The sequence below is a fragment of the Doryrhamphus excisus genome, linkage group LG15 (genome assembly GCF_037039965.1).
Source record: "Doryrhamphus excisus strain RoL-2023G ecotype Guam linkage group LG15, RoL_Dexc_Guam_v1.1, whole genome shotgun sequence".
Classification (NCBI taxonomy): domain Eukaryota; kingdom Metazoa; phylum Chordata; class Actinopteri; order Syngnathiformes; family Syngnathidae; genus Doryrhamphus; species Doryrhamphus excisus.
In genome coordinates, this window is record NC_136371.1 from 2,408,639 (window position 1) to 2,434,896 (window position 26,258).

At 41.4% G+C, this 26,258-nt stretch overlaps 1 protein-coding gene across 5 annotated transcripts in view; it reads right to left on the reverse strand.

Annotated features, from left to right (window-relative positions):
• The window catches only part of magixb (MAGI family member, X-linked b), a 46,051-nt gene extending 20,015 nt beyond the window's left edge, over positions 1–26,036 (reverse strand). The window contains exons 1-3 of one of the 5 annotated variants that reach the window (XM_058051630.2): positions 25,762–26,036; positions 13,338–13,627; positions 5,926–6,042 (exon numbers count right to left, since the gene is read on the reverse strand). In XM_058051630.2, the coding sequence (XP_057907613.2) occupies positions 5,926–6,042; positions 13,338–13,617 (397 nt within the window). In that variant the 5' untranslated portion in view covers positions 13,618–13,627; positions 25,762–26,036. Of the gene's footprint in view, positions 1–3,338; positions 3,691–5,925; positions 6,043–13,337; positions 13,628–25,273; positions 25,501–25,761 lie in introns of those variants that run through there. The other 4 variants (XM_058051628.2, XM_058051632.2, XM_058051631.2 and 1 more) reach the window with 4 other exon arrangements.
• Positions 26,037–26,258: the final 222 nt, after the last annotated feature.

Below are 26,258 nucleotides of genomic sequence, written 5' to 3' on the forward strand. Positions count from 1 at the left end.
CGGCAAATGGAGTGTATAGGTTACATACGTGAATCCACTCATAAATTAAATATAGAAACAAATTGCTTTTGTTGCTACGGTTAGTCCAGTCTGCATGAACTGACTGATCTTTGATCAGAAAAGTAATCATAGGGGACCTAATTTATTGCACTACCAAGTGAAAAGCAAGGTAGCACGATGAAGCAAGCATTTTACCAAGGCTGTTTTATTATGGGCAGATCAATACGAATTAAATGAAATATTAATGAGGCATACTATGAAAGTCTTTCTATTGCCATTGCAAAGATGGAGTACTGGGATGAACAATGATCTGTCATTATAATTGATTCACATTGACCTTGGCCTGCAAAAGAGCAAGGAAACAACGGTACCACATCATTACAGGTTCACTGGGACCCCCCCCCCCCCAAAAAAAAAAAACAATTTCACCACATTTCTTGACAATATAATTATAAATCTGATAATAAAAAAAAGTCTCCAAAGACAAAATCACCCTGCCTTGTTCTCCTAGTGGGTAGCACATGATGTTAGAACTGGGCTGCCGGCGCCCCCAGTCACACCCAGGTAGCCTATAAAAATGATGAATGTACCCGAGTCCCTGGAGCATGGATGGCAATGACACATGCAGGAAATGAACTTAGCAACACATACACACAAATTGCTTGGTGAACACAAAAAGACACACGGACATTAGTGATCATCATCAATCTGACCTTCACTTACTGTACTAAGTATGCTATTTTTATATGCTAGCAAGAACTGTTGCACATAAAGTCCCTAATCTGTCTACAGACTGTATTTTTCAGGATTTTTATGGACCATAATTATATGGTAAAAAATTCTGGTCATTTCCAACCATGTTTTAATCACTATGAGTACATTGGTACATTGTACATTGATAGAATATCCCTATAGAGCACATGTATCAAACTCAAGGTCTGGGGCCAGATGTGGCCCACCAAATGTTTTTATGTGGCCAGCGAAAGCTTGGGAATAAAGGGCTCTAATTTCCGTTAGCGCACCTGCCCTGCACCAATGGGGTGTGGCCAGTGCACTTTTTAATTTTCGTGAGCATCGGAGTCTGGCGCACCCACGCCTGCATCCCTCCCAACTGCGCAAGTGGCAAATAGGGAGGAGAGAAGGCATGAGAGGGTTTAACACTTAAGCTTAACCAATCAAATGAACGCCTCTCATGCAAAAACTGTTTTTTTAATGTATTATATATATATATACATAAAATATATACATAAAATACATACATACATACATACATACATATACATACATGCACATACATATATACATACATACATACATACATACATATCTATATATATATATATATATATATATAACCCATATTATAATAATGGCCAAAATTTCCAAAATTGATATACCTTTACTGAAAATTTGATGTCGTTATCGGGAGTTGCGTATCAAACCATGTAGCACAAAGGGATTTACATCCTAAGTAACATTACCACTCTTCATATGAGATATTATTAAAGATAAAACCTTCTATCTGTGATTAATTACGAGTTAACTATGGACAAAAAATATGATTCATCACAATTAAATACTTTCATGGCTAGACAGCTCTAATACTGTTCATACTGTATCCCTCCATCCATTTTCTATACCACTTATCCTCACTAGGGTCACGGGTATGCTGGAGCCTATCCCAGCTGTCTTTGGGTGAGAGGCGGCAGCCAATCACAGGGCACATATAGACAAACAACCATTCACACTCACATTCATACCTATGGACAATTTGGAGTCGCCAATTAACCTAGCATGTTTTTGGAATGCACGCACGGGGAGAACATGCAAACTGCAAACCACACAGAGATGCCAGAGCAGGGAATCGAACCCGGGTCTCCAAGCTGTGTGGCCTGCACACTAACCACTTTTCACCGTGCAAAAAAATGAAAAATGAAAACGGGTTTGACACCTTTGCTACATAAAGAAAAAGAGACATTTTCATGCTGCATTTCGTTCAGCATGTGTAACAGAGGTCCCGCTCAAGGAGAAGTCAGAAATCAGGAAGGGAGTTATTGGGGGAAGGAAAAGAGACGCAACACAAAGCAATCTCAATCTGTCTCTGTCCTTCAGGCTTATTAACACCGTCTGATCCACCTGCTGATAATGTAGCTACAGTAATTATAATGTTCACGTTCTAACTTATCTTTTAGCTTGTTACCCGCACAGTGCAGCAAGGTTGTTTTCTGCTCGTGAAAAATAACATCCACGTGTGCCGTCGTCTTTTAAATAATTTAGGAAATCGGAGGTTTCTGTCCTTCTGCTTTAAGACCCGACATCAGCTCCCATGATGACATTTGACATGTGAGTAATTCTGCTCCTCCCCTCCGGCCAAACAGAATGTCGCCAGCTGATACGGCGCCATGTTGGTAATCATTATCTACGCGGCCTCCTAAGAGATATAGATGACATGTCAGTGCCCAAGGTGTGTGGCAAGGGTTTCGCAGAATGGATTATTGACATCTTCCTCGTCCCTTCACTGACCCTGTAGGGGGGCCTCAACCCACAGAACCCCCCCCCCCTGGGACCGGAGTCGGATAGAGATTGAGGAGGTAATTAAACAAACATCCGTATCAACATCCAGACAAAGCTGTCTGTCAAGATCACGGCACACAAACTGCTAATGATGTTGAAAAGGCCACAGACACTCGCTCTCTCGCTCGCTCTCTCTCTCTCTCTCTCTCTCACGACACAGCCAGCATACCAAAATAACTAAATGATGATGATTCTTATCTCTGGCTGCAATTAGAGAAGTCTTTTATGGGAAGAGGGAGACGCTGAAGGCCTTGAAACGATGACTTTGCTTCTGAATCAGCCGAGGGCACATGTAAAAAAAAAAAAAAAAAAAACGCTACTGTGAGGGTTATACAAGGTCTGAGAAGCACAAGACAAAGTCATGTGAAGGAAATAACCAATAAGGTTCAAATAAGCCCCCTACTGAAAAGAAAGCTTTTTGTTGTACCCTGTCACCGAGCGGCCATCAATATGAGCACACACGGCCCCATCCTTAGACATTTGCTTTTAATTTCATTCCGCTTCTGGATTATTGATCGTGTACCATGCCTTTGCTTCATTCATTTCCATTTTTACGCACAGCCGTCTCCAGTCCACAGAGGCTTTGTAACGATGGCAGCTTTGACATCACAAAACGTTGTCTCATGACAAGCTTTCAGGAAATGAGATGCTCTTTAAATAGCACAAAAGGTACAAAACCAGTTTAAAAAAAAACAGATCCTTTGAAGACGCTTCTGTTTTAAAACACTAGTGAGTATAATAAAAATAAAAGTGGAGGAACATACATAAGGTCCTGAAGGGGGCCACATTTATCCAGTGATGAATCCTCGTCAGTGCATCACGCCCAGCAGCGTCGTCAAGAAAAAAAAACAAAGCAAATTCTACTTCCTTATGAGCACTCTGATAGTTCCCAAGCTGTCCCGGGATCAGTGGAGCATGTGTGCGTGTTATCAGCATGACAACAACAGAATCTTACAGTGTCATCTCAACAGATCAGAGGATTACACACTCGGGGGCTGAGCCTGCCTCGTCACTAAAGGAAAGCGTTCTGAGGTGAAGGGTCAGCATGGGGAGGTGGGCCCAGCTGGGGCGCCTTTATGCGGTCTTTTCTAATATGTTGTAAAATAGCTGTGTGTACATAGTGCATGACGAAGACAGGCAGCGGAGATGATGCATTGTGTGGCTGACTTGCTACACATGACCTAGTTCCTGTCGTAGCGCGGGGGATTAGCAAATACTCCGTACTGTCACAGAAAGGTTAAGACAACTAAGACACTAGCTGGTCTGTCTTGTCCACCTAAACAGGAGAGAAAAAAAACAGGTGCAGGTTGGCAAGCTAAATGAGAAAAAAAAAAAATCAGATAAAACCCAACCAGTCTGCTATATCCCCTGGCCGTCCTCAGTGATGTCATACATTAGAGGGGATTAAGATAGCAACAGATGTACTACAACTAGCTGCCTTTGGCTGCCATTGTACATGATTTCATTTATGAGCATCAAAATTAAACTGCATGCATAACCTCTGTCTCGGGGGGCCCTAAACAGAAATGGGAATAAACCAAGTGTAACGAAAAAACAAGACTGTTTTGGCATCATTAGAATTAAGTTTTTGTTTTTGTTGACACAAAAAATGACATATTTACCAGTCAGTACTGTACTTACTAGATAGGAGATTGAGGCTTTGTTTTTAGAGGACTATTTCTAATTGAAAACTGAGAAAAACCGGTTGCTCCTGAACCTGACTAAGCATTATATCCTGCCCTCTTGTATATATGTATGTACTATATGTACAGACATTCATAACAACATGACTGAAAATGTATTTGAAACTGCTTTTGTATGTATGGATGTACTTAATAAATCTACAAAAGTTGCTGATCGCAAAAGCCGTTAAAAGGGGAACTCTTTCCCTTTTCTGTGCATTATAACAAAAGAAAATGAGTTAATGTGACCTAGCTAACAATGCACGTCATTGGGATACACCTATTTCGACTATGAAGCTCTCTAAAAAAAACGTTGCATTGTTTGATAAACTGAATTACCACATACACTAATGATAACATGTAATAGTTGCAGTATCTATCATTACCGAAACTTCTTTTCTAGGTGCACTGATACACATACTTATGCTAGTTCTGTCAACAACAACAACAACAACAGCGAGAACACTTACGATGCCCGCTCTCATTGGGATGGCTGTGTCTTCCAGCACACGACGTGTGCTCCAGTCCTCAGGTAAAAAAATTCTGACACCAAACAAGCATCTTGTTGAGTCTTTGCAAGAGGAGCGCTAAGCTAGGCGTCATGTTAGTCCGCCAGATAAAAATTGTTTTTCATGTTAGTGATTACAAGTCAGGTATGTAAATCAAAGACTTTTTTTTGTGAGGGTTATAGCGTCAAAATACGTATTTCCCATGAAGTCCATTGTTAGCTAGCTCATATAACTAGTTTTCTCGTGCTACAATGCACAGAAAATGATTGTGAATGATGGGCAAAGTTTTTTTTTTTTAAGTGTAAACATTAAATTGTAAAGTACAAATTGTAAAAATACAAAAAGAAGAAACAAATATTCTTTGGTGAACTACTCAACATCAGCTGGTGAGCTACTGCTAGCATACAAGCTACCTTTTGGAGACCCGTGTGATAGCATCACAACAGCTTAAGACTAGTGTTTTTTTTTTTAAATAGTGTTTTAAAGGCAAGCCAGTAGTATTACGATAACAAGAAAGCAAGATTGTTAAGTGGCACCAGACCACTGAATGTGAATCACTTGTAGCCCGACCGTGGGACAAAAACAAGCTAGCAAGCTAGCAAGCTAGCAAGTGTGTAAACAAAGATGCCGTAATGTGAAATGATATTGAAAACTTAGCAATCACACACAAAATATACTTACTAATTGTGGTCAGTATGTGCGTAAATAATAATCTATATATGTCATATACAATATATTACTTAATATTGTTTTCAAGTTTGAAAAAAAAAATGTTTTGAAGTCGTGGTGGCTTTTATTTAGTCGTGAGACTGCCCCACAATCAAATTACATGTTCCTTAAAACCAGCATTGGTAAAATATGTTTGCTGTTTTTATATTTTTTTAATATAAGCCAGTTTTATACAGTCTATTTAATAGAAACAAATATTTCAGTGTCATTTTTTTGTGTACAGTAAATATTACCACAATGATTACCACATTGCCGGTGGAAATTTTAGAGGGTAGCAAGTAGAGGCGGCACATTGTGGGACACACAGGTGGAAAAAAAGAAGCATAGTTGTTTTGAGACAATTTCAATCTCTTGACAAAGAAACACAAAACAAAACCGAATGTGCATTAAGAGATGCAAATGCAGGATTAGCAGCATAAAAGCGGACTTACAAGGTACAGCACGGAGGTAAAGGTTCTCTCGGATGACCTGCTGAAGTTGGCTGTCCACTGAGCCGGGCGTGAAGCACTTACTCAGATACAACCTAAGATCCTTGCACAATGTGGCACCTGAGGGAAGGGCAAAGAAAACAAGCATGGAATGGAGAGGAGGCAGGACAAGACGGACACACGTAAAGAATAAGCTCGGGAGGCACAACGAGAGTGATGACATGCGTGTTTAAGATAGGATTTGTTTGCGTCTCATCGAATCTGAAGACAGATGAGATGGAAATTCATTGAAATCTTTTAACGCCGCCTATTTATATCAACTTGCATTGCACCCGAGGATCACATACTACATTTCTCCAACTCCCTGGTACATAAAAACAATCTCCTGAAGTTAACGGCATCAGACTAAAAATCGAGGATTTCTCCAGGGGAGGTAGCGGCAATCACCTGAGCTCGCTTTCATCTCTCTGATCTCTTAATATCATCTCAAGTGCTTTACAGGCTCTGTTGACAGGCTGCTTGCTGTTATTGATGGACTGAGCACATCTCCGGCCTGTCACTCTTGACAGACGACCACCTCTGACAACGCTTCCCTGCAGGCTGCCACCCAGCCGTCTGCTCTCATAGGAGGCAGACTGAATTCATTGGGCTATTAAAAGAAATGTCAGAGTGGTAAGAAGTTTAGTCGTGTAGAAAGTCATCTGCATACTGCAGCTGGATATGGCAGAAATTAAGGAGCAAAATATGCTTGTTTGTTGTTTATCTAAAGCATTTAGTGTCTTATTCCTAGGGCTCGGGAATCGGTTTTGCTAAGGGAGCCATGAAAGCCACACAGAGCTATGTATTTTTGAACATTAAATACAACTAAATGTGTATTTTTATGCAAGTCCAACAATTTAGATTAGATGGGTGAATGGATGGATGGATGGATGGATGGATAGATAACCGTCCGTCGGTGGAAAAGACGAAACGGTGTTAGTCAAAAATCAAACAATACGCCATTTACAGATTTCGCTAATGGTGGTATTGAAATCCTTAAGCAAATATTGATTCAGCTTTAAGCTGCTTTTGTATCGATATAAGCAGACCAAATTGGCTGGCGGGAGATGAAAAGGGCATCGTAGTAACCGGATTATCGTAATAACCGGAACTAATTATATCATAAAAGACTAGAAATTTGCTGGGAAATGAAAATAGTATCGTAATAAGCAGTACTATCGATATAACCGATATCAATATAACGAGACTTTACTGTAATAAGTCTCCGGGGCTGCACGGTGAGTGAGTGGTTAGTGTGCAGGCCACACAGCTAGGAGACTCTGGTTTGACTCTGGAGTTTGCATGTTCTCACCGTGCGTTCGTGGAGTTCCTCTCACTTTCCAAAAACATGCTAGGACTCCAAATTGTCCATAGGTATGAATGTGAGTGTGAATGGTTGTTTGTCTATATGTGCCCTGTGATTGGCTGGCCACCAGTCCAGGGTGTACCTCGCCTCTCACCCCAAGACAGCTGGGATAGACTCTAGCACCCCCTTGTGATGATAAGCAGTACAGAAAATGGATGGATGGAATAAGTCTCAGATGTATTCTTTTTTTAACTGAATAACTGAAGCCAACCTGTAATAAATAAAATACTTCTTACTATTAATACCATCTTCCTCATCGTAAGGGTCGGCTCTGCAGAACTATAGGTAGCCGACTATTTGATTACTTCTTGACCTCTCAATAACCCAGGTAGGCAACCGCATTATCTGGTAATAATCAAGTTTTGGTGTCTGACCTGGAAAATATTGGAAGGACAGCTGGCATCGGCTCTGGCCACCCGCACTGCGGTTGAAAATGGATGGATGGATGGATTAAAATGAATGATAATGTTGTATTTCTGCAATGTTTTACTTGAAAATATCAGCAAAAACAAGTGAGTTAAAAAAAAATGTCTGAGACTCACATTTGGCTCCCGGACCATAAATTCTCTGTGTTATACCACTCTTTACGAGCCCCTGTCATAACGTATAATGTCCATATATTTCTTCATTTTGCAGGAATTTCAGTTCAACAATAATGGGTTCCATTATCTATATACAGTCATTAAAAACGTTGTGCATATATTATCAGTTTCTCATAAAAGGATGATACTAATAACGCCATAAAAGATGTCTAACTATTATGTATTATAGCCGCTGTAGTTATTATTATTGTTTGTGGGTAAAGAAGCTGGGTTAAATGCTCATAGATGTACACAAAAGCAAATTATAGTGCAAATATAGTGCAAACTAGTTCTACTTCTACTACAGAGAACCCTTTTTATATTCCCCCGAAATACAACAAATTCATTCATTCATTCATTTTCTACCGCTTTTCCTCACGAGGGTCGCAGGGGTGCTGGAGCCTATCCCAACTGTCTTTGGGCGAGAGGCGGGGTACACCCTGGACTGCCAATCACAGGGCACATATAGACAAACAACCATTCACACTCACATTCATACCTATGGACAATTTGGAGTCTCCAATTAACCTAGCATGTTTTTGGAATGTGGGAGGAAACCGGAGTACCCAGAGAAAACCCACACAGAGATGGCCGAGGGTGGAATTGAACTCAGGTCTCCTAGTTGTGAGGCCTGCACGCTAACCACTCGTGCACCGTGCAGCCATTTCACCATTTACCGCTTATCCTGGAGCCTATCCCAGCTGTCTTCGGGCGAGAGGCGGGGGACACCCTGGACTGGTGGCCAGCCAATCACAGGGCACATATAGACAAACAACCATTCACACTCACATTCATACCTATGGACAATTTGGAGTCTCCAATTAACCTAGAATGTTTTTGGAATGTGGGAGGAAACCGGAGTACCCGAAGAAAGCCCACACAGAGATGGGCAAGGGTGGAATTGAACCCTGGTCTCCTAGCTGTAAGGTCTGCGCACTAACCACTCGACCACCGTGCAGCCCATACAACAAATTGACACAGGCAAATAATTATGGGTTGTTAAGAAATGTTATTCTGAATTCGCTTATGGAAGCTCAGGTCAATTAGGATTAACATAAGGACTATTTGCTCCATGATGTGTAAAGCGTTGTCGTGTGTTGTCACTACGTTGAGTATTTCAAGGCTTGAACAGAAAGCGTTGACACGTAAGGAAAAGGAGGCGTTGTACTGTGTGACCTGGTGCATTAGCTCATCTATCACTGTCAAGGCAACATGCAGTCATTCTGAAGAGGAAGGCTTCAGAAATGATATGGATTCAGCAGACGGGGGAGCAAAGGTCCCCAGTTACACTCCCTTGGCCAAATCAGCTATCAATCAAGGAGGCAAGGCCATGGGGATTCGTGGTCAGGTGACACACGACTCACATATTACTTTGCTCTGAACCAACCAAGACATCCGTTACCTGTGCCCCGTGTTTTTAGCATCAAGGTCCCCGGCAGATTGACGGACAACTATATGACCACACGCTTGTCATGTGTCATTAAATTCTGACCTCCTACACACACGCCGCCGAGATCGCCTTGATGTACTTTTTTCACGTATGAATTGACGAGTGCAGATCAACATAAGAATGCTACGGGCAGCAAATTTGCTTTGTGAGAGTCAAAGCGGAGGTGATTGAAAGGGGATCTGTGGTGTTTTGAGCAACATTATTATGAATGACAGATTGGACACCAGAGTGTAGTCTTATGAAGCAAGTGCAATGAAGCAAAAGACAAACAACAGGAAGTAAGTAAAGCTTCAGTAGCAGGACAGGGCATTGAAAAACTCAGGCTGGATTTACACTGCAGGCTTCTCATGCCCGATTCTGATTTATCATCCATAGTTGATTAAGTTGGAGTATCTATCTTAGCGATGGCCATAACGATCAATTCATTGAAAAGTCGGGGGGGAATTGTGGGGAATTGCTGCCACAACATGACATCTACCATGGGAAATTGAGATACATTCAGGGGGTGTTTAGGGGGGGGTTAGTCAAATAGATGTGGTAGCAACAGCCGCATGGGGAGTGGGTGTCTAATGTGATTGTTTTTCATGTGGCCCAGAATTCCTGGCGGCACTACTGCTAATACCGCTGTGCTGACGTTCTATCAACACCTAAAATACAGTGAAGAAAATAAGTATTTGAACACCCTGCTATTTTGCTATTTCTCCCACTTAGAAATCATGGAGGGGTCTGAAATTTTCATCGTAGGTGCATGTCCACTGTGAGAGAGATAAACTAAAAAGAAAAATCCAGAAATCACAATGCATGATTTTTTAACAATTTATTTGTGTGATACAGCTGCAAATAAGTATTTGAACACCTGTGTATCATCTAGAATTCTGACCCTGAAAGACCTGTTAGTCTGCCCATTAGAAGTCCACCTGCACTCCATGTATCATCCTGAATCAGATGCACCTGTTTGAGGTCGTTAGCTGCATAAAGACACCTGTCCACCCCATACAATCAGTAAGACTTTAACTTGTAACATGGCGAAGACCAAAGAGCTGTCCAAAGACACCAGAGACAAAATTGTACACCTCCACAAGGCTGGAAAGGGCTACGGAGCAATTACCAAGCAGCTTGGTGAAAAAAGGTCCACTGTTGGAGCTATCATTAGAAAATGGAAGAAGCTAAACATGACGGTCAATCTCAATCGGAGTGGAGCCCCATGCAAGATATCACCTCGTGGGGTCTCAATGATTCTAAGAAAGGTGAGGAATCAGCCCAGAACTACACGACAGGACTTGGTCAATGACCTGAAAAGAGCTGGGACCACCGTTTCCAAGGTTACTGTAGGTAATACACTAAGACGTCATGATGTGAAATCATGCATGGCACGAAAGGTTCCCCTGCTTAAACCAGCACATGTCAAGGCCCGTCTTAAGTTTGCATATGACCATTTGGATGATACAGAGGAGTCATGGGAGAAAGTTTTATGGTCAGATGAGACCAAAATAGAACTTTTTGGTCATAATTCCAATAAGCGTGTTTGGAGGAAGAAGAATGAAGAGTACAATCCGAAGAACACCATCCCTACTGTGAAGCATGGGGGTGGTAGCATCATGCTTTGGGGGTGTTTTTCTGCACATGGGACAGGACGAGTGCACTGCATTAAAGAGAGGATGACTGGGGCCGTGTATTGTGAGATTTTGGGGAACAACCTCCTTCCCTCTGTCAGAGCATTGAAGATGGGTCGTGGCTGGGTCTTCCAACACGACAACGACCCGAAGCACACAGCCAGGAAAACCAAGGAGTGGCTCCGTAAGAAGCATATCAAGGTTCTAGCATGGCCCAGCCAGTGTCCAGACCTGAACCCAATCGAAAATCTTTGGAGGGAGCTCAAACTCCGTGTTTCTCAGCGACAGCCCAGAAACCTGACTGATCTAGAGAAGATCTGTGTGGAGGAGTGGGCCAAGATCCCTCCTGCAGTGTGTGCAAACCTGGTGAAAAACTACAGGAAACGTTTGACCTCTGTAATAGCAAACAAAGGCTACTGTACCAAATATTAACATTCATTTTCTCAGGTGTTCAAATACTTATTAGCAGCTGTATCACACAAATAAATTGTTAAAAAATCATGCATTGTGATTTCTGGATTTTTCTTTTTAGTTTATCTCTCTCACAGTGGACATGCACCTACGATGAAAATTTCAGACCCCTCCATGATTTCTAAGTGGGAGAAATAGCAAAATAGCAGGGTGTTCAAATACTTATTTTCTTCACTGTAACATGCATGCACACAACTTAAATGCAGGTAAACAACTACCGTACATCACAGAAACAGAGGTGACAATATTATACCGTTTAGTTTGGCCTAGACCATGGGTCTCAAACATGCGGTCTCAAAAATGTGGCCCGCCGGACACTAGTTTGAGGCCCCCGCCTTGATATGAAAGTTTAATGTTAGTGCGGCCCCGCGCAAGTTTGATATGGATGCTGTATGGTATCATGTACCCAGTAAAAATGATTACGTTTGATTAATGTTCATGTTAAAGGTTAAATAACTGTTAATAGTTATCCTCCCTATCCGTGTGGAAGTGGTAAGTTTTTGGCTATTTAAGTTTAAAGGAAATAAATTGAAGGCTACCGTTTAGGTCGCTAGCTCTCGAGTTTGCGAGTTAGCATGTGTCTCAAGACCCTGCAGTTGCGCAATATGTTGTAAATAAAAAAAGTATAAATGTGACTATAGTCGTGTTTTGTCATGTCTACAGGGCTCTAATAATGCTTTGTTCATTTTAATCTGAAAAAAATCATTTGTCTACCCACCAACTATATGTGGTTTCTTAAGTTTTTATTATTTGCCGTTTTATTATTATTATTATATTTATTTATTACTGATTGATTGATTTTCTTTATTCTTGATTTGTCTTATTTTGTGCAGAAAAATAAAAATTAAGATATTTGAGAACAGTGGAATGTTTTATCAGAGCTTTTATTGTAGAAAATCGGAACCAAAGCACTGAAAAAGTTTGTGTATTTTTCTGTTTTTAATAAATGCGTTTTTTGGGGGGGGGAAACCTGATGCGGCCCAGCCTTGCCCAAACCCTAGCTCCAGTGGCCCCCAGGTAAATTGAGTTTGAGACCCCTGGCCTAGACCTACTGTATTCAACTGTTCCCATATTTAATGCTCTATGCACATCCAAGCCTAATTTAGATTTTTCTCCACATTTTTTATTGATGATCTGATTATTTATGGTCATACTAGCATGATGTTTATCCCAAACAGGGATACATGAGAAACAACGACAAACCAATCTGGATCACATGTAGTGTAAATCCAGCCTAAATGCATTGCTAGAAAACAGAGAAATGCAGTATGCTGTATTATACAATGACAGTCAATATAAACTTTGAGACCATTATTTTGAAGGCCTAAAGTTGATTTTCCTCATGTCAATCATGTTTCAGGATATTAGCATACAGAAACACAAAGCATACGCAAGACAAAGTTAGTACCAGGTCCGCTGATGCGGCTGTTGTTCCTGGCAGGTGTTTCTCGTGCTATCGGACTGGCACGGCAAAAACGGTGTTGCAATAGGATGTAGCGATCCCGGTCGGGAGTTGTCAATCTCTCGCCCTGGATGCGGTCTATTGTCGTGTTGTGCCGTTCTTGCAGGTTTCTGGTTATAGGTTGGGAGTAGACATCTCATGATGCCGTTCACTGGACTAACAATGCTGGCCTTTTTTGGGCTTTTATACAGGCCTCCAAAACCATTATGCCAAATTATACCCACTGAATATTGTGTATTTGGTCCACCAACCCATGTGCAACTCATCATGATCTCAACTACCCGAGTACTTAGTCAACATAAATCCATAAAGTAGAATTACAACCCTCCAAGAAGTAAAAATACACATACATTTCTACCTCAAAGTTTCTATTGACTGTCAGTATACGTTTGGCTTGAACAAAAGCCTGACTTGACCGTTTGCTGAGTCATACCTGGTGATACTGTTTTGATGCGGACAGGATGGGGGCAAGAGTTGAGGACACCGCGTACATCTCCTAAAGTCATGCCCAGTACAGGTGTTCCACCAATCTCCAGGATGATATCACCGACCGTGAGTCCATCCCCGGGGGCGGCGGTGACAAAAGGAAACTCTCCATAGTCTGCTCCTCCTCCAATGGCGACGCCAAGCTCGCCAGATGAGCCTGTCAACGGTACAAAGGTGTCCTGCATCTTGGAACGCCAGTGCTGCTTCTTTACCGCCGCCTTAGACATGGCAAATGAGCTGCAAAGAAACAGGAAACCAAGCTTGAAGATGAGCGGAAGGTGTGAACCAATTAAAAAGAAAAAAAAAAGGGGCGAAGATGATGCAAGTTGATTAGTTGATGATGTTGAAGCTGTGTTTTTAACCCAAACACCATTACAGTGACTGGTTGTTTACCACACATGGACTCTTTGCCTCATGTGTAGTACAGGCTGATGTTGTGTTTACATGTAAACACACAGCAGTTAGTGCACATTCATACACATATCTGGTCACATGGGGAAAAAAAAGCTGACCATAAATGTTTTAAGCACTTTGATAATCAAGATAATCCGCAATGCTCTGAGTGTTGCAAAACATGTTTTTCTTCTTTTTCTTACAACTAAGGTGAGAGGCACAAATACTAAACAGTACCAGGAGTAAACAGGATTTCTTTAAGCCGACAATGATGTGACACCGGTGTTGTCTGGAGACAGCAGACGATACCCCTGTGTCACCTTGACACACAAGGAAGGGTGACACCCAGCGCACAATAAAGCATAGAAACCATTACCCATGAGTTGGTGGGAAAATGTGTTTAAAGGATAAAATGAGCATATGATGCGAGAGGATTTTCTAGATCGGCTGCACCTGTGCACACACAATTCACTGGTTTGGTCAGGGGTCTCAAACACACGGCCCGCGGGCCAAATGTGGCCTGCAGGACACTAGTTTGAGGCCCCCGCCTTCATATGAAAGTTTAATGTTAGTGCGGCCCGCGCAAGTTTGATATGGATGCTGTATGGTATCATGTACCCAGAAAAAATTATTACGTTTTAATGTTCATGTTAAAGGTTAAATAACTGTTAATAGTTATCCTCCCTATCTGTGTGGAAGTGGTAAGTTTTTGGCTATTTAAGTTTAAAGGAAATAACTTGAAGGCTACCGTTTAGGTCGCTAGCTCTCTAGTTTGCGAGTTAGCATGTGTCTCGAGACCCTGCAGTTGCGCAATATGTTGTAAATAAAAAGAGTATAAATGTGATTATAGTCGTGTTTTGTCATGTCTACAGGGCTCTAATAATGCTTTGTTCATTTTAATCTGAAAAAAATAATTTGTCTACCCACCAACTATATGTGGTTTCTTAAGTTTTTATTATTTGGCGTTTTATTATTATTATTATATTTATTTATTACAGATTGATTGATTTTCTTTATTCTTGATTTGTTTATTTATTTACCATCTTATTTTGTGTAGAAGAATACAAATTAAGATATTTGAGAACAGTGGAATGTTTTATCAAAGCTTTTCTTGTAGAAAAGCAAAGTTTATTCATTTTTCTGTTTTTAATAAATGCATTTTTTGTTGTTTTTTTTGGAAAACCTGATGCGGCCCAGCCTCGCCCAGACCCTAGCTCCAGTGGCCCCCAAGTAAATTGAGTTTGAGACCCCTGGTTTTGGTAAATAGCGTAATTAAGTTGCTTCACTTATTAACATAATTCCACTTCTGTCTTAGCTAGGGGATTAGCTATTATACATCACTTGACCACATTGCAATCCTCTTAAGCAAATGTGAGACTCTGATGACCCTCGGAAATAAGAAGAATAACCAAGGCCGCTGTTTTTTTTTTGCCAAGATAAGCCTGAGCAGTGGCACCCCAGGGCCCTCTGGAGCTAAATGCTGAATAAGGCTCCATAGAGGAGTAACAGAAGGACATGATACGGCTTATCGTTTCTACTTGATGGGCAGAAGTGACAGAGATTTCTCTCTCTGCCCCATTTAAGATATTTAGGTTCCCAGTTGGTTGGAGGAGACTGAAGACGGGAAGCTGAGATAAACCAAAAAACGGATACATTGTCTGTCTTGTCTCTCTCTCATCACCGTAACACAAGAGGAGAGAAAAAGAAGTACAGAGGTCAGAGCGACAGGCGCCACTCAGCCTGGGGTTGGCACTGGATGTTACTGTTTGACCTTGCGGGATTTTGGCTTGGGCAACATGAGTCAGACCTTGGAAAATGGAGAAGGTTACCCCCAAAAAAAGCAAACTACACATGTCACTTTTCAGTCAATTTGCTCAAAGGTAATGGCAGAATTAGAATAGAAAACATGAAACAAGTTGCACAGTTTATTGGGCGCATTTCAACTTGAAATTATGCTTATCAATTCATCCAGAGCCTGAGAGCTACTGCAACAACATTGGCGACCTGCTTCCCTAAAGCTAGCCAGCCATCCACCCACCCACAAAACATTGCACTCCATGCATTAATCCCATATGAATCATTCCCATGTGCATGGTGTTTTTCCAAAATGTATCCAAGAGTTCATCCACGCAATGGCTAGTAATATTAAATGCTAAAAATAAAACAACTAATTAGCACTTGGTATTTTCCAAATACACACACCACACAGGGTTGCATGAACAGTTGCTGTTGTCTTGACCTCGTGTGTGATGGCGACTTTAACGAGCCACAGCTTGTCAGTCCAGACTCATCCCGACGCTGACACACACCCTGACAACATCTCTCCACAGTGGGGTAATAAACAAAGGGCTAGGATGCCATCAGTAGTGGGGAGATATCTGATATACTGGAAGTGTTATTACTGTAAGCTCTATAAATGTTCTGAACTCCTGTTTCAATGCCATGAGATGAATGCAGTAGCGATGTTCCAAAGTTTGGGGTAATAATGTAGATTTATTCTCATTACTTTTTATCAGATCTATAGTCGGTGGTGCAGAGTGAGACCTCTTCACTCCATACCGCACCGAAACAGCAAGGTGTACGGCATGACGTCACTTTGCTGGACACACTTTTGGTGCGCTTGAAGCTGAATGCGCAGAAACAGCAAGGTGTACGGCGTGACATCACTTTGCTTGACACACTATTGGTGCGCTTGAAGCTGAATGCGCAGAAACAGCAAGGTGTACGGCATGACATCACTTTGCTTGACACACTATTGGTGCGCTTGAAGCTGAATGCGCAGAAACAGCAAGGTGTACGGCATGACATCACTTTGCTTGACACACTATTGGTGCGCTTGAAGCTGAATGCGCAGAAACAGCAAGGTGTACGGCATGACATCACTTTGCTTGACACACTATTGGTGTGCTTGAAGCTGAATGCGCAGAAACAGCAAGGTGTACGGCATGACATCACTTTGCTTGACACACTATTGGTGCGCTTGAAGCTGGATGCGCAGAAACAGCAAGGTGTACGGCATGACATCACTTTGCTTGACACACTATTGGTGCGCTTGAAGCTGAATGCGCAGAAACAGCAAGATGTACGGCATGACATCACTTTACTTTGCTTGACACACTATTGGTGTGCTTGAAGCTGAATGCGTAGAAACAGCAAGGTGTACGGCATGACATCACTTTGCTTGACACACTATTGGTGCGCTTGAAGCTGGATGCGCAGAAACAGCAAGGTGTACGGCATGACATCACTTTACTTGACACACTATTGGTGCGCTTGAAGCTGAATGCGCAGAAACAGCAAGGTGTACGGCGTGACATCACGTTGCTTGACACACTATTGGTGCGCTTGAAGCTGAATGCGCAGAAACAGCAAGATGTACGGCATGACATCACTTTGCTTGACACACTATTGGTGTGCTTGAAGCTGAATGCGCGACTAATTTAAAGTGGATAACCAAAACCTTGCCATTGCAAAGTGTGAAATATGCAAACTTGGGATTTCGAGAGGTGGGAAGGAAGAGGATGCATGTAACAAAACAAACCCGATACGACACCTCAAAAACAAACAGCCCAAGACGAGTCAGCCCATTTTGAAGAGGAAGAGAAAGCACAGAGAAACAATGTAGCACAGATGTAACCTTCAGGTTAAGAAAGAGCTGACCAATACATATCCCGTTTCACTGACTTCCTCTCTGCCAGTATCCTGCTCGGGGTCCCTGCGGTTTGAGACCCTTCCAAACGCGCCACAGTGAAATTTCAGACCACAACAATCAGTCAGTGCCAAAATGCACATCCTGTGGAATCTATTCTTGGAAATATATATTTTTTTCTGTCTATTCAGAGACACGGCTCAAGGCGATACTAGTACAGAGGATAACAGCTGTGTCACACATTATTGTTTGAAAAAGGACTTTTTTTTTTTTGCCCCCGCTGGCCTATTGCTCATCCAACAATCCAACACCATTCTGAAAAAAAACATCTGAATGAATTGTAGCCCCAACGCTCAAAAATGTCTGCCACTTGAAGGCCTAATCATACATTTTTAATTTACAGTATTGACTTTATAGATTTATACAGGAGAATACTGATGTCTAATTTGCATATGCTTAGAGGTGCAATCAATAGCATTCAGTAGTAAAACATGTCCGCTTAGATTTAAAGGTTTACACCTATTGTGCTTTTTCCACTTTTCTGACCTATAAATGTAGTTAGAATGTTGTATTCTCGTGTTAAATGATGCCAAAAATTCAGACAATGAGGTTTTACTCATTTGGAAGTGAGCCCTGGAAGAAGTTTACGATGGCTCTGAACGCTCGGTTTCAGATCATTTGATGTCACAGTGAGCCAGACTTCCTTATATGGGTACGTCTGGGTCCAAGCCGTACAAGATAAGTGTGCCTGGAGGAATAAATTAAAACAGACCATTTTTTTTAGAAATCCATGGAAATACTGCTGGAGTAGGTGCAGATTCTGGAAGATCTAGAAAGCTTTCTATGTGATTTATTGTAGGTCAGCTTACTTCCATCTGCGCTCCATTAATCGTGTTCTGTTCACCTACAAGTCCATCCATAACCTTGCCCCCCCCCTTACCTCTCTGACCTCATCCACATTCTCAAGCCATCCCGTTCCCTCAGATCTTCCGCGTCCCTCCATCTCACTGTTCCCTCTGCACGTCTTAGCACTTTTATCTTGTAGTTTATATTGGTGTTTTTTATCTTCTGTACAGCGACCTTGGGTGTCCTGAAAGGCGCTTTTAAATAAAATTTATTATTATTATTATTATTATTGTGTGTGCACAGACCTCACAGCTGGGAGACCGGGGTTCGATTCCACCTTCGGCCATCTCTGTGTGGAGTTTGCATGTTCTCCCCATGCATGCGTGGGTTTTCTCCGGGTACTCCGGTTTCCTCCCACATTCCAAAAACATGCTAGGTTAATCGGCGACTCCAAATTGTCCATAGGTATGAATGTGAGTGTGAATGGTTGTTTGTTTATATGTGCCCTGTGATTGGCTGGTGACCAGTCCAGGGTGAACCCGGCCTCTCGCCTAAAGACAGCTGGGATAGGCTCCAGCACCCCCGCGACCCTTGTGAGGAAAAAGCGGTAGAAAATGAATGAATGAGGATTATTGTGTGTAGCTGCTCTATAGGAGTCCACAATTCAATAGGGATGGGAATTAGCATAATAATATGTACCTATTGCTGGATTGTTACACTAGTGTACAAAATACTTTGTCACACTGAATCACACTGAATCCATTACATGAAAACATCTCCCGCACTTGGAAGACAATCCTCGAAATTTTTATCAGCTCAACATATTGTGATGCTCCTCTTGCATCAATGACACGAGTGAGGTTGCCTAGCAAAGCCTGTCAGTTTCAGTGATTTCCCCCACACTCCTGTCTATCCACATACCATGCCCAGCATCCCAATCAGAGCCGCCTCTTCTTGTGGATGGCGCTCTGACACAATCGCCTTTGACCGCAAAACAGTGTCTGTTCAACTGCTTCCACAAAACTTGCAACACAAGCGGCTTTTGACATCAGCGGTCAATATAAGTCTAGATTCAGCCTTACATGAGTAGTGTACGTATGTTGATGGAATAAATATGGGCTCCCTGTTGTTTGTTTGTTTGGCTGGGATGGGCCACGCTGTTGTCGGTATTGTGCTTCCGCTCTAAATGTTTTCTACGATAATGAAATGAGTGTGTTCAGTTAGCTAAGCTAGAATGCTCGATGAATTTATGTAAGCTTATTTGATATTTTATGCCCTTTCTTTTGAAGTTCAAGGCAAATACCAATAGCAAAATTGTATCTTTCTTAAATGGGAATTTTGGCAAATATTGATATTGATATTGATGTGTGCTTTGTCAGCTCGAATGTGACCAGAATCAGAAATCAGAACCAGAATCAGAAAAGGGTTTATTGCCAGGTATGATCAAACACATACTCGGAATTTGTTTTGGTATAGTAGGTGCAGACACATCTATTAAAAAATTACAAAATATACAGAATAACAGTATAAATATATGTACACAGTCTGTTTTTTGTTTGTTGAACAAAAAACAGCCCTTTTTGTCTCTCTGGATGGGTGCACTCACGGCCAACGACCAACCCAACATGTCTGAATAAGCCAGACCAAAGTCAGTATGAGCAATGCTTACATAATTATTCCGGACCACGGTTACTGCACATTCAAAAGGTACACACAGTAAACCGTCATCAGTACACATTTAAGTGCATCCTGATTGAAAGGGAACACGCATCTGGATAATTGACATATTCACTGAGTCATCATGAAAGCAATTACATGCAAATGAATACATAAAACAATAACATATTGTTAGAAACATAAAACATTATCTAATAGGCGGAAGACAAAGCGAGCCAAAATAATGCAAGTCATTCGGTGCACTGCTCGCGTAACACAACAGAGCTGAAACCACAAACTGATTCAACACAATAACTGGCTTGTAATTTATTTACATTTAGTTGTACCAGTACAGGGTGTACCAAGCCTATTGTGAAAGACAGCTGGGATAGGCTCCAGCGTACCCCCGCGACCCTAGTGAGGATAAGCGGTATAGAAAATTAATGGATGGGGATTTAGTTGTTTTTTTTTTTCTTAGCTGCAATATTTTTTTAATCTACTGTATACAGTACACAGGCACACTTAGCAGTAAAAATAGCTGTCTGTTTATCACTATTGTGTATGTGTAGGCACCGCTCGTTAGCACATCTGGCATCTATAGGGAGACGAGGTAACTGACTGGAGAAGAGGAGCTCTGTTGTTGCTATGGCAACCTTAGATTACCTGCTATTGCCGTTTCTAATATTGGTGAACCTGCTCAAAACTTTAAGACCAGTTGAACGATTGCAAGAATTAAAATTTTTGCACGGTTGGATTTTAAAGGGGACCTATTATGCTCATTTTTTTTGGCACTTTGTATTGAGTTGTGGACTCCTATAGAGCAGCTACACACAATAACCCGCACATAAACTTTCTAGATCTTCCAGAATCTGTACTTATTTCAACTGTATTTCTTTGGATTTGTGCTTCTCGCCAAAATGGTCTGTTTTAAGTACAGAAAGATTTCTAGTTCTTCCAGAATCTGCACCTATTCACCTGTATTTCCTGCGAAAACTGTATTTTTTAATGTAAGTAGCTTTAGCATTTTAGCATTAGGATGTCTACAGCATTTGTAACGTATAATGTGTTTTGCTGGACTGGCAGTGTTTAAAAAAAACAAGGTAGAGCCACTAATTGTGGTGGGAAACGGCAAATAGCAACCCCGTTCCCTGTATGCACACTCTATAATGCTACACAGAGAAGAGCTTTTTTGCTCCACGACTTGGGGGAGGGGGGAGAGCTTATCTGAATTATAGCCACGACCATATAAGGAAGTCCACTCCTCTGTGACATCACAAAGGGGCAGTTTTACCACACCTTCTGAATCCGAGCCATTCCAAACTTTTTTCAGGGCTCACTTCCAAATGCACAAACCTCATTATGTAAAACTTTGGCATTGTTTAACACAGGAATACAACATTTTAACTACATTTATAGGTCAGACAAGTGAAAAAGCATAATACGGTCCCTTTAAAAGGAGAACTGCACTTTTTGGGGAATTTTGCCCATACATGAACACATTTTTTTTTTCCTTTTTCTGTGCATTATAACACATCGATATTAGCATCTATTTTAACTAACTAACTAGACACCTCGCCACAGCGTCATTCAGAGACAGAAAAGTGGATACCTAGCCCTCAATTTCGCTCAACAAGAGGCTCGTTTGCCATCAGCATTTTTTACCTGAGGACTGTGCTGGAAGACACAGCCATCCCAAGTATTGTCGCTGCTGTGGTTGTTGACAGAACTAACATAAGTATGTGTATTGATGCACCTGCGTCTGGTGTACGAAATTAGAGCCCATTGTGTTTATGAGGATAGAACAGAAGAAAAAGTAGGAATCAGTAAGTACCACACCATTAAGATCCAACCAGTTTTTACGTCTCTTTCACTATGACATGAAGTGAACCATACTGCTTCTTCCCACGGCATCCTCCCATGGGTGACATCGGAGGTCATCCAAGTAAAGCATCTTAAATAAACAGCGACCTTAAGATCATCTGAACTACTAATAGAGTGACGGACAGTACATCCTCACACCTGACTCGGCCATCGTTTAGGGCATCTGTGTCCTGACCTCTCCCTTTGCAATATTCCCACCAAACTGAGAAAGCCACACGGGGTGAACTAAAGCTCCGTCCTGCTCACTCACTTCCAAATCTAGGGCACACGAGTGCCACGCACAAAATGAACAGCAGTGACCGATTTAAAAATAAAAGATTAAATGCCCGTGGCTTAAAAAACATACACAACATATCTCCTCGCATACAGAGTGACATGGGAAAACATGGGAGCGTGCTTACACTCTCAATACCATCTCAGGACAGGCAAAAGCTGATAAGAATACATGGAATGAAAAAGTGCCGTCCTCTGCACGCCAGTCTAAAATCTAAGCCAGTGAGTTATTTGCACACTGTACATAGAGACTTGAAGTATTCAGAATTTTCTCAAATGAGAACATTTAGGGCTTTTTAGACATTTAAGACTTAGGGCCTGGACTCTGAACATGTCCTGGTTCAGTTTTTATTAGACTAAAATGCTGAAATATCCTTTGTTCATGGGAAGAAATTATTAAAGTATTATTAGTAAATAGTATTATTTGCTGTGTAAACTCACAGGTCTGATACAACAAAATGTTTGGACAAATGTAATGATGGCAACAAAAAAAAAACTTTTGATCCTTTAAGAATTTAAAGGGGAACTGCACTTTTGGGCAATTTTACCCATCATTCACAATCCTTATGTGAAACATGAACACATGTTTCTTTCTGTTTTCTGTGCATTCTATGGTAATGCTAATGGTTTTATTTCATTTGAACATGCATCAGATTACAATTGAATGCATCACATAATCAGTTCCCAGTTCCACATGTCCAAAAGGAGTAGGAAGAAGCAAAGCTTATTAAATCCTACCCCTCCATCTGGTACTTTTACAATCAGTAACTGTTACATTTGTTCACTTCCTGCTTTCCATAATACAGTTTAAGGTTTTTTTTTATAATGTACCTCGTACTGAAGTACAAGGTGATATGAGCATCCAATGCCATAATGGGTACCATAGTAAGTGTCAATATAGTGATATATATAGCACATCATGACTGGTTCAAGACTCTTCATCCTTGTATTTAGCAAACATCAACTGCTTGTATTGTTTCTTGAATTGGCTCATCGTTGTGCATTGTTTGATTTCCTTACTCAATCCATTCCATAGTTTGATTCCACATACTGAAATGCTATGGCTAGCATAACGTAGTCCTAGCATAGAAGTGTTTCAAATGTACTTCTTCCCTGAGATCGTATTTCTCCTCTCTTGTAGAGAAGTATTGGATGACATTTTTAAGTAATTGGTTATTTTTAGCCATATGCATTATTTTAGCTGTTTGAAAATTAACTATATCAGCAAGTTGAAGTATTTGTGATTTTAGAAATAAGGAGTTAGTATGTTCTCTGTAGGCGGCATTATGAATTATCCTTACTGACCTTTTTTGCAGTACATTTAGCGAGTGTATTTTTTCTAGTACAAGAAAACAACTTAATATGAGCTAGCTAACAACGGACATCTATAGGAAACACCTATTTTGACGCTAAAGCCAGGAGTTTTATTTACAAAACTGACTTGCATATTAACCAAGCTACAACAATAATGTTATTGTAGCAGCTCACATGAAAAAGTATTATCTGGTGGTATTAATTTGAATAGGACAGGTTGCTCCTTGAGCAGGTACAGTATACGTGACTCCTTGAGCAAAGTCACACACGTGACATGAGAACAGGGTCAGTGTGATGCTCCCTTCGGGGACACTTGATATTTAAGGATCAAGGTCAATGCTGTTGTGCTGTGTACATCCCACTCTTGTGAGGAATACCGCTGAGACAACAGGTCCTCTCACTCAGTCTGCCATGACGCATTATGCCACACAGCGTGACCAGAAATGAGCTCTCATCGGGAAGCACGGGCAGTTTAATTAAGCAACTGAGAGTCAGTCATTGTGGAATCAACACATTTAAAAAAAAGGTGTGGTTACCTTCTGTAAATAATTGCTTATATATTATATGAAGTTATTGGAAAAATGGAAAAAAAAAACACAAGTTGAGTTGACAATCATGACCATTTCATGATGTCAAACTTTTGTGACCTACACATGGACTTCTTACAAGTGTAAACCAGATAGTGCTGATTCAGAAGGGATGGCTGAAGGTGACCCCTTGTTTCCTCCATGCTGCCTGTCTCACCACCTGATATTGATCCCACTTGTCATCTGAATCAAGGATACATGGATTCATGGCCGTCTTGACAGTTCAAATACGACCGTGTGTAAATTCTAACTCCACATCGGTATCATCGATTTCTTATTGATGTATTCACTGTATTCAGCTGCAAACCATTTAACAATCTAATCCAAATTGAATCTCACCTCATGGGTGTTTTTTGGAGATGAGCAAAGGAATGTTGCTGTTGTGGTTTTATGAAGTGTTCAGGGGACTAAGAATAGAGCAGACTACAAGTGTAGAATGTAAATGCAGTGGCTGGGAGCAAAGGTTTAGATCACAGATGGGAGAATGTGCCTGCGTAGCCCTGCCCTATCAAGGGTAAACTGCCTTGCACACACTCACACACACACACACACATATGTGCAAACACCCTGTTTTTGCCTCACCTTAAAACAGCAGCATGAATATGCATAAGGCTGAAAGACATAGGAGGTACATAATTAGACAATCAACAACTCCCGGGTGCATTACTACGATGTAGGATAAGTACACCTCGTTTTCAACCTCCTCTCTTTTTTGGCATTGAGAGCACAGTCATGCTCTGTGTTTACATGCATTACCATGCACTGCACGATGATACAAACTTGTGTATCGAAGACAAAAGCAGGTTTTTGGTATAAAAACTCACACATTGCTCTTCTTAACAAATTCATCACAGCAACCTTGACTGCTGCGAAAGAGCAAAAGAGCGCTGTAAAGTCAGGGCCATGCATACTCATCCATCAAACCGCTGTATCATACAGGGACACACCCTAAACAAAAGCAAAAAAAAAAAAAAAAAAAAAAAACCACACACACCTTGAGGCATTTGTGTACACCCCCCAAACAGGAAATGCAACAATTGATTAATTTACTTCAACAACAACAACAAAAAAAGCCAGCAAACCAACTTTTGACTTGTGCATCACCTGCTGTGACACAACTTCCTCCTCACCCACGTGACTCTTCTCTGCCATCAGCAATCCATCCACCATGACAAGCCCACTCACACCCACGACTTCAGGTATGTTTGCCCATTGAACGCATGCACATGGGTTAGATGGGTTAGATGGGTTAGATTACACACACAACAGAAGGGGTGTACTAACCTGCCTTGGCGCTGACACACACACATTCTTTTCAAGCAGTTCAGCCTTTCAAAGAGGATCCGTTTGAACGCGTCTATATACATTGACCCGGTGGACGGTTAATCCCGTGTTATATCAATATTTATTTATAGTGTTTCCCCCTTTAAAAGAAGCGGTCTACTGGGTTGACAGGAAGCAGCGTGCAGTCTGCAGGGATGAGTGCCACCGTATCTCAGAGAAAGTCAGAGGATGCACAGGCTGACGGGATATTTGGACACTAGTGAATCTCTCAGAGATGTTGGCGAGAGAGAGAGAGAGAGAGAGAGAGAGAGAGAGAGAGAGAAAGAGAGAGAGAGACGGACGAAGGGGGTGCGCATTGACATGCTCACACACGCACACACTCACACAATCTGGCAAGCTGCTTATAAATATCTATGGATAAATGGCCGACATGCCCTTTTAACTTCTGAGCCGTCATGTAGTACACTTTCATTTGAAGAAATCCTTACCTCCATGCTCGCTTTATCCTTTACATGGTTTCCTCTGGCAGGTTCACAGGGCTACATTTTAAACCGGTCGCGGTTTTAGTTTAAAAAAAACACAAAACTGAAAGGTAAACGTCTTCACAATCGATTTGACCGAGTAGTAGAGGTGTCATTGAACTGCAGGCGTGGTGCGTTCAGGACACGCAGCGTCCATTGTTAGAGGTTAGATAACGTGGAGGAGCTAATCTGTAGATGTAGACACTGTGGATGGTGTTTCTTAGAGGAGATTTAGTGGACAAAAAAAACACAAAGACAAGGCAAATAAGAAGGTCAAAGGGAAGTTGAGGGGCGGAAGGGAGGGAATAAGGAGTTAAAAGCACCGCCCCTTTTGTCTCGTGCACTAGCCCACCTGCAGCAGCATCACTCCCAACACAAACAATTAAAGGCGAAAACAACTGAATTACGAACAATACTGAGGAACATGATTAGCATAAAAACACTTTTATTTATTCACTGTAATT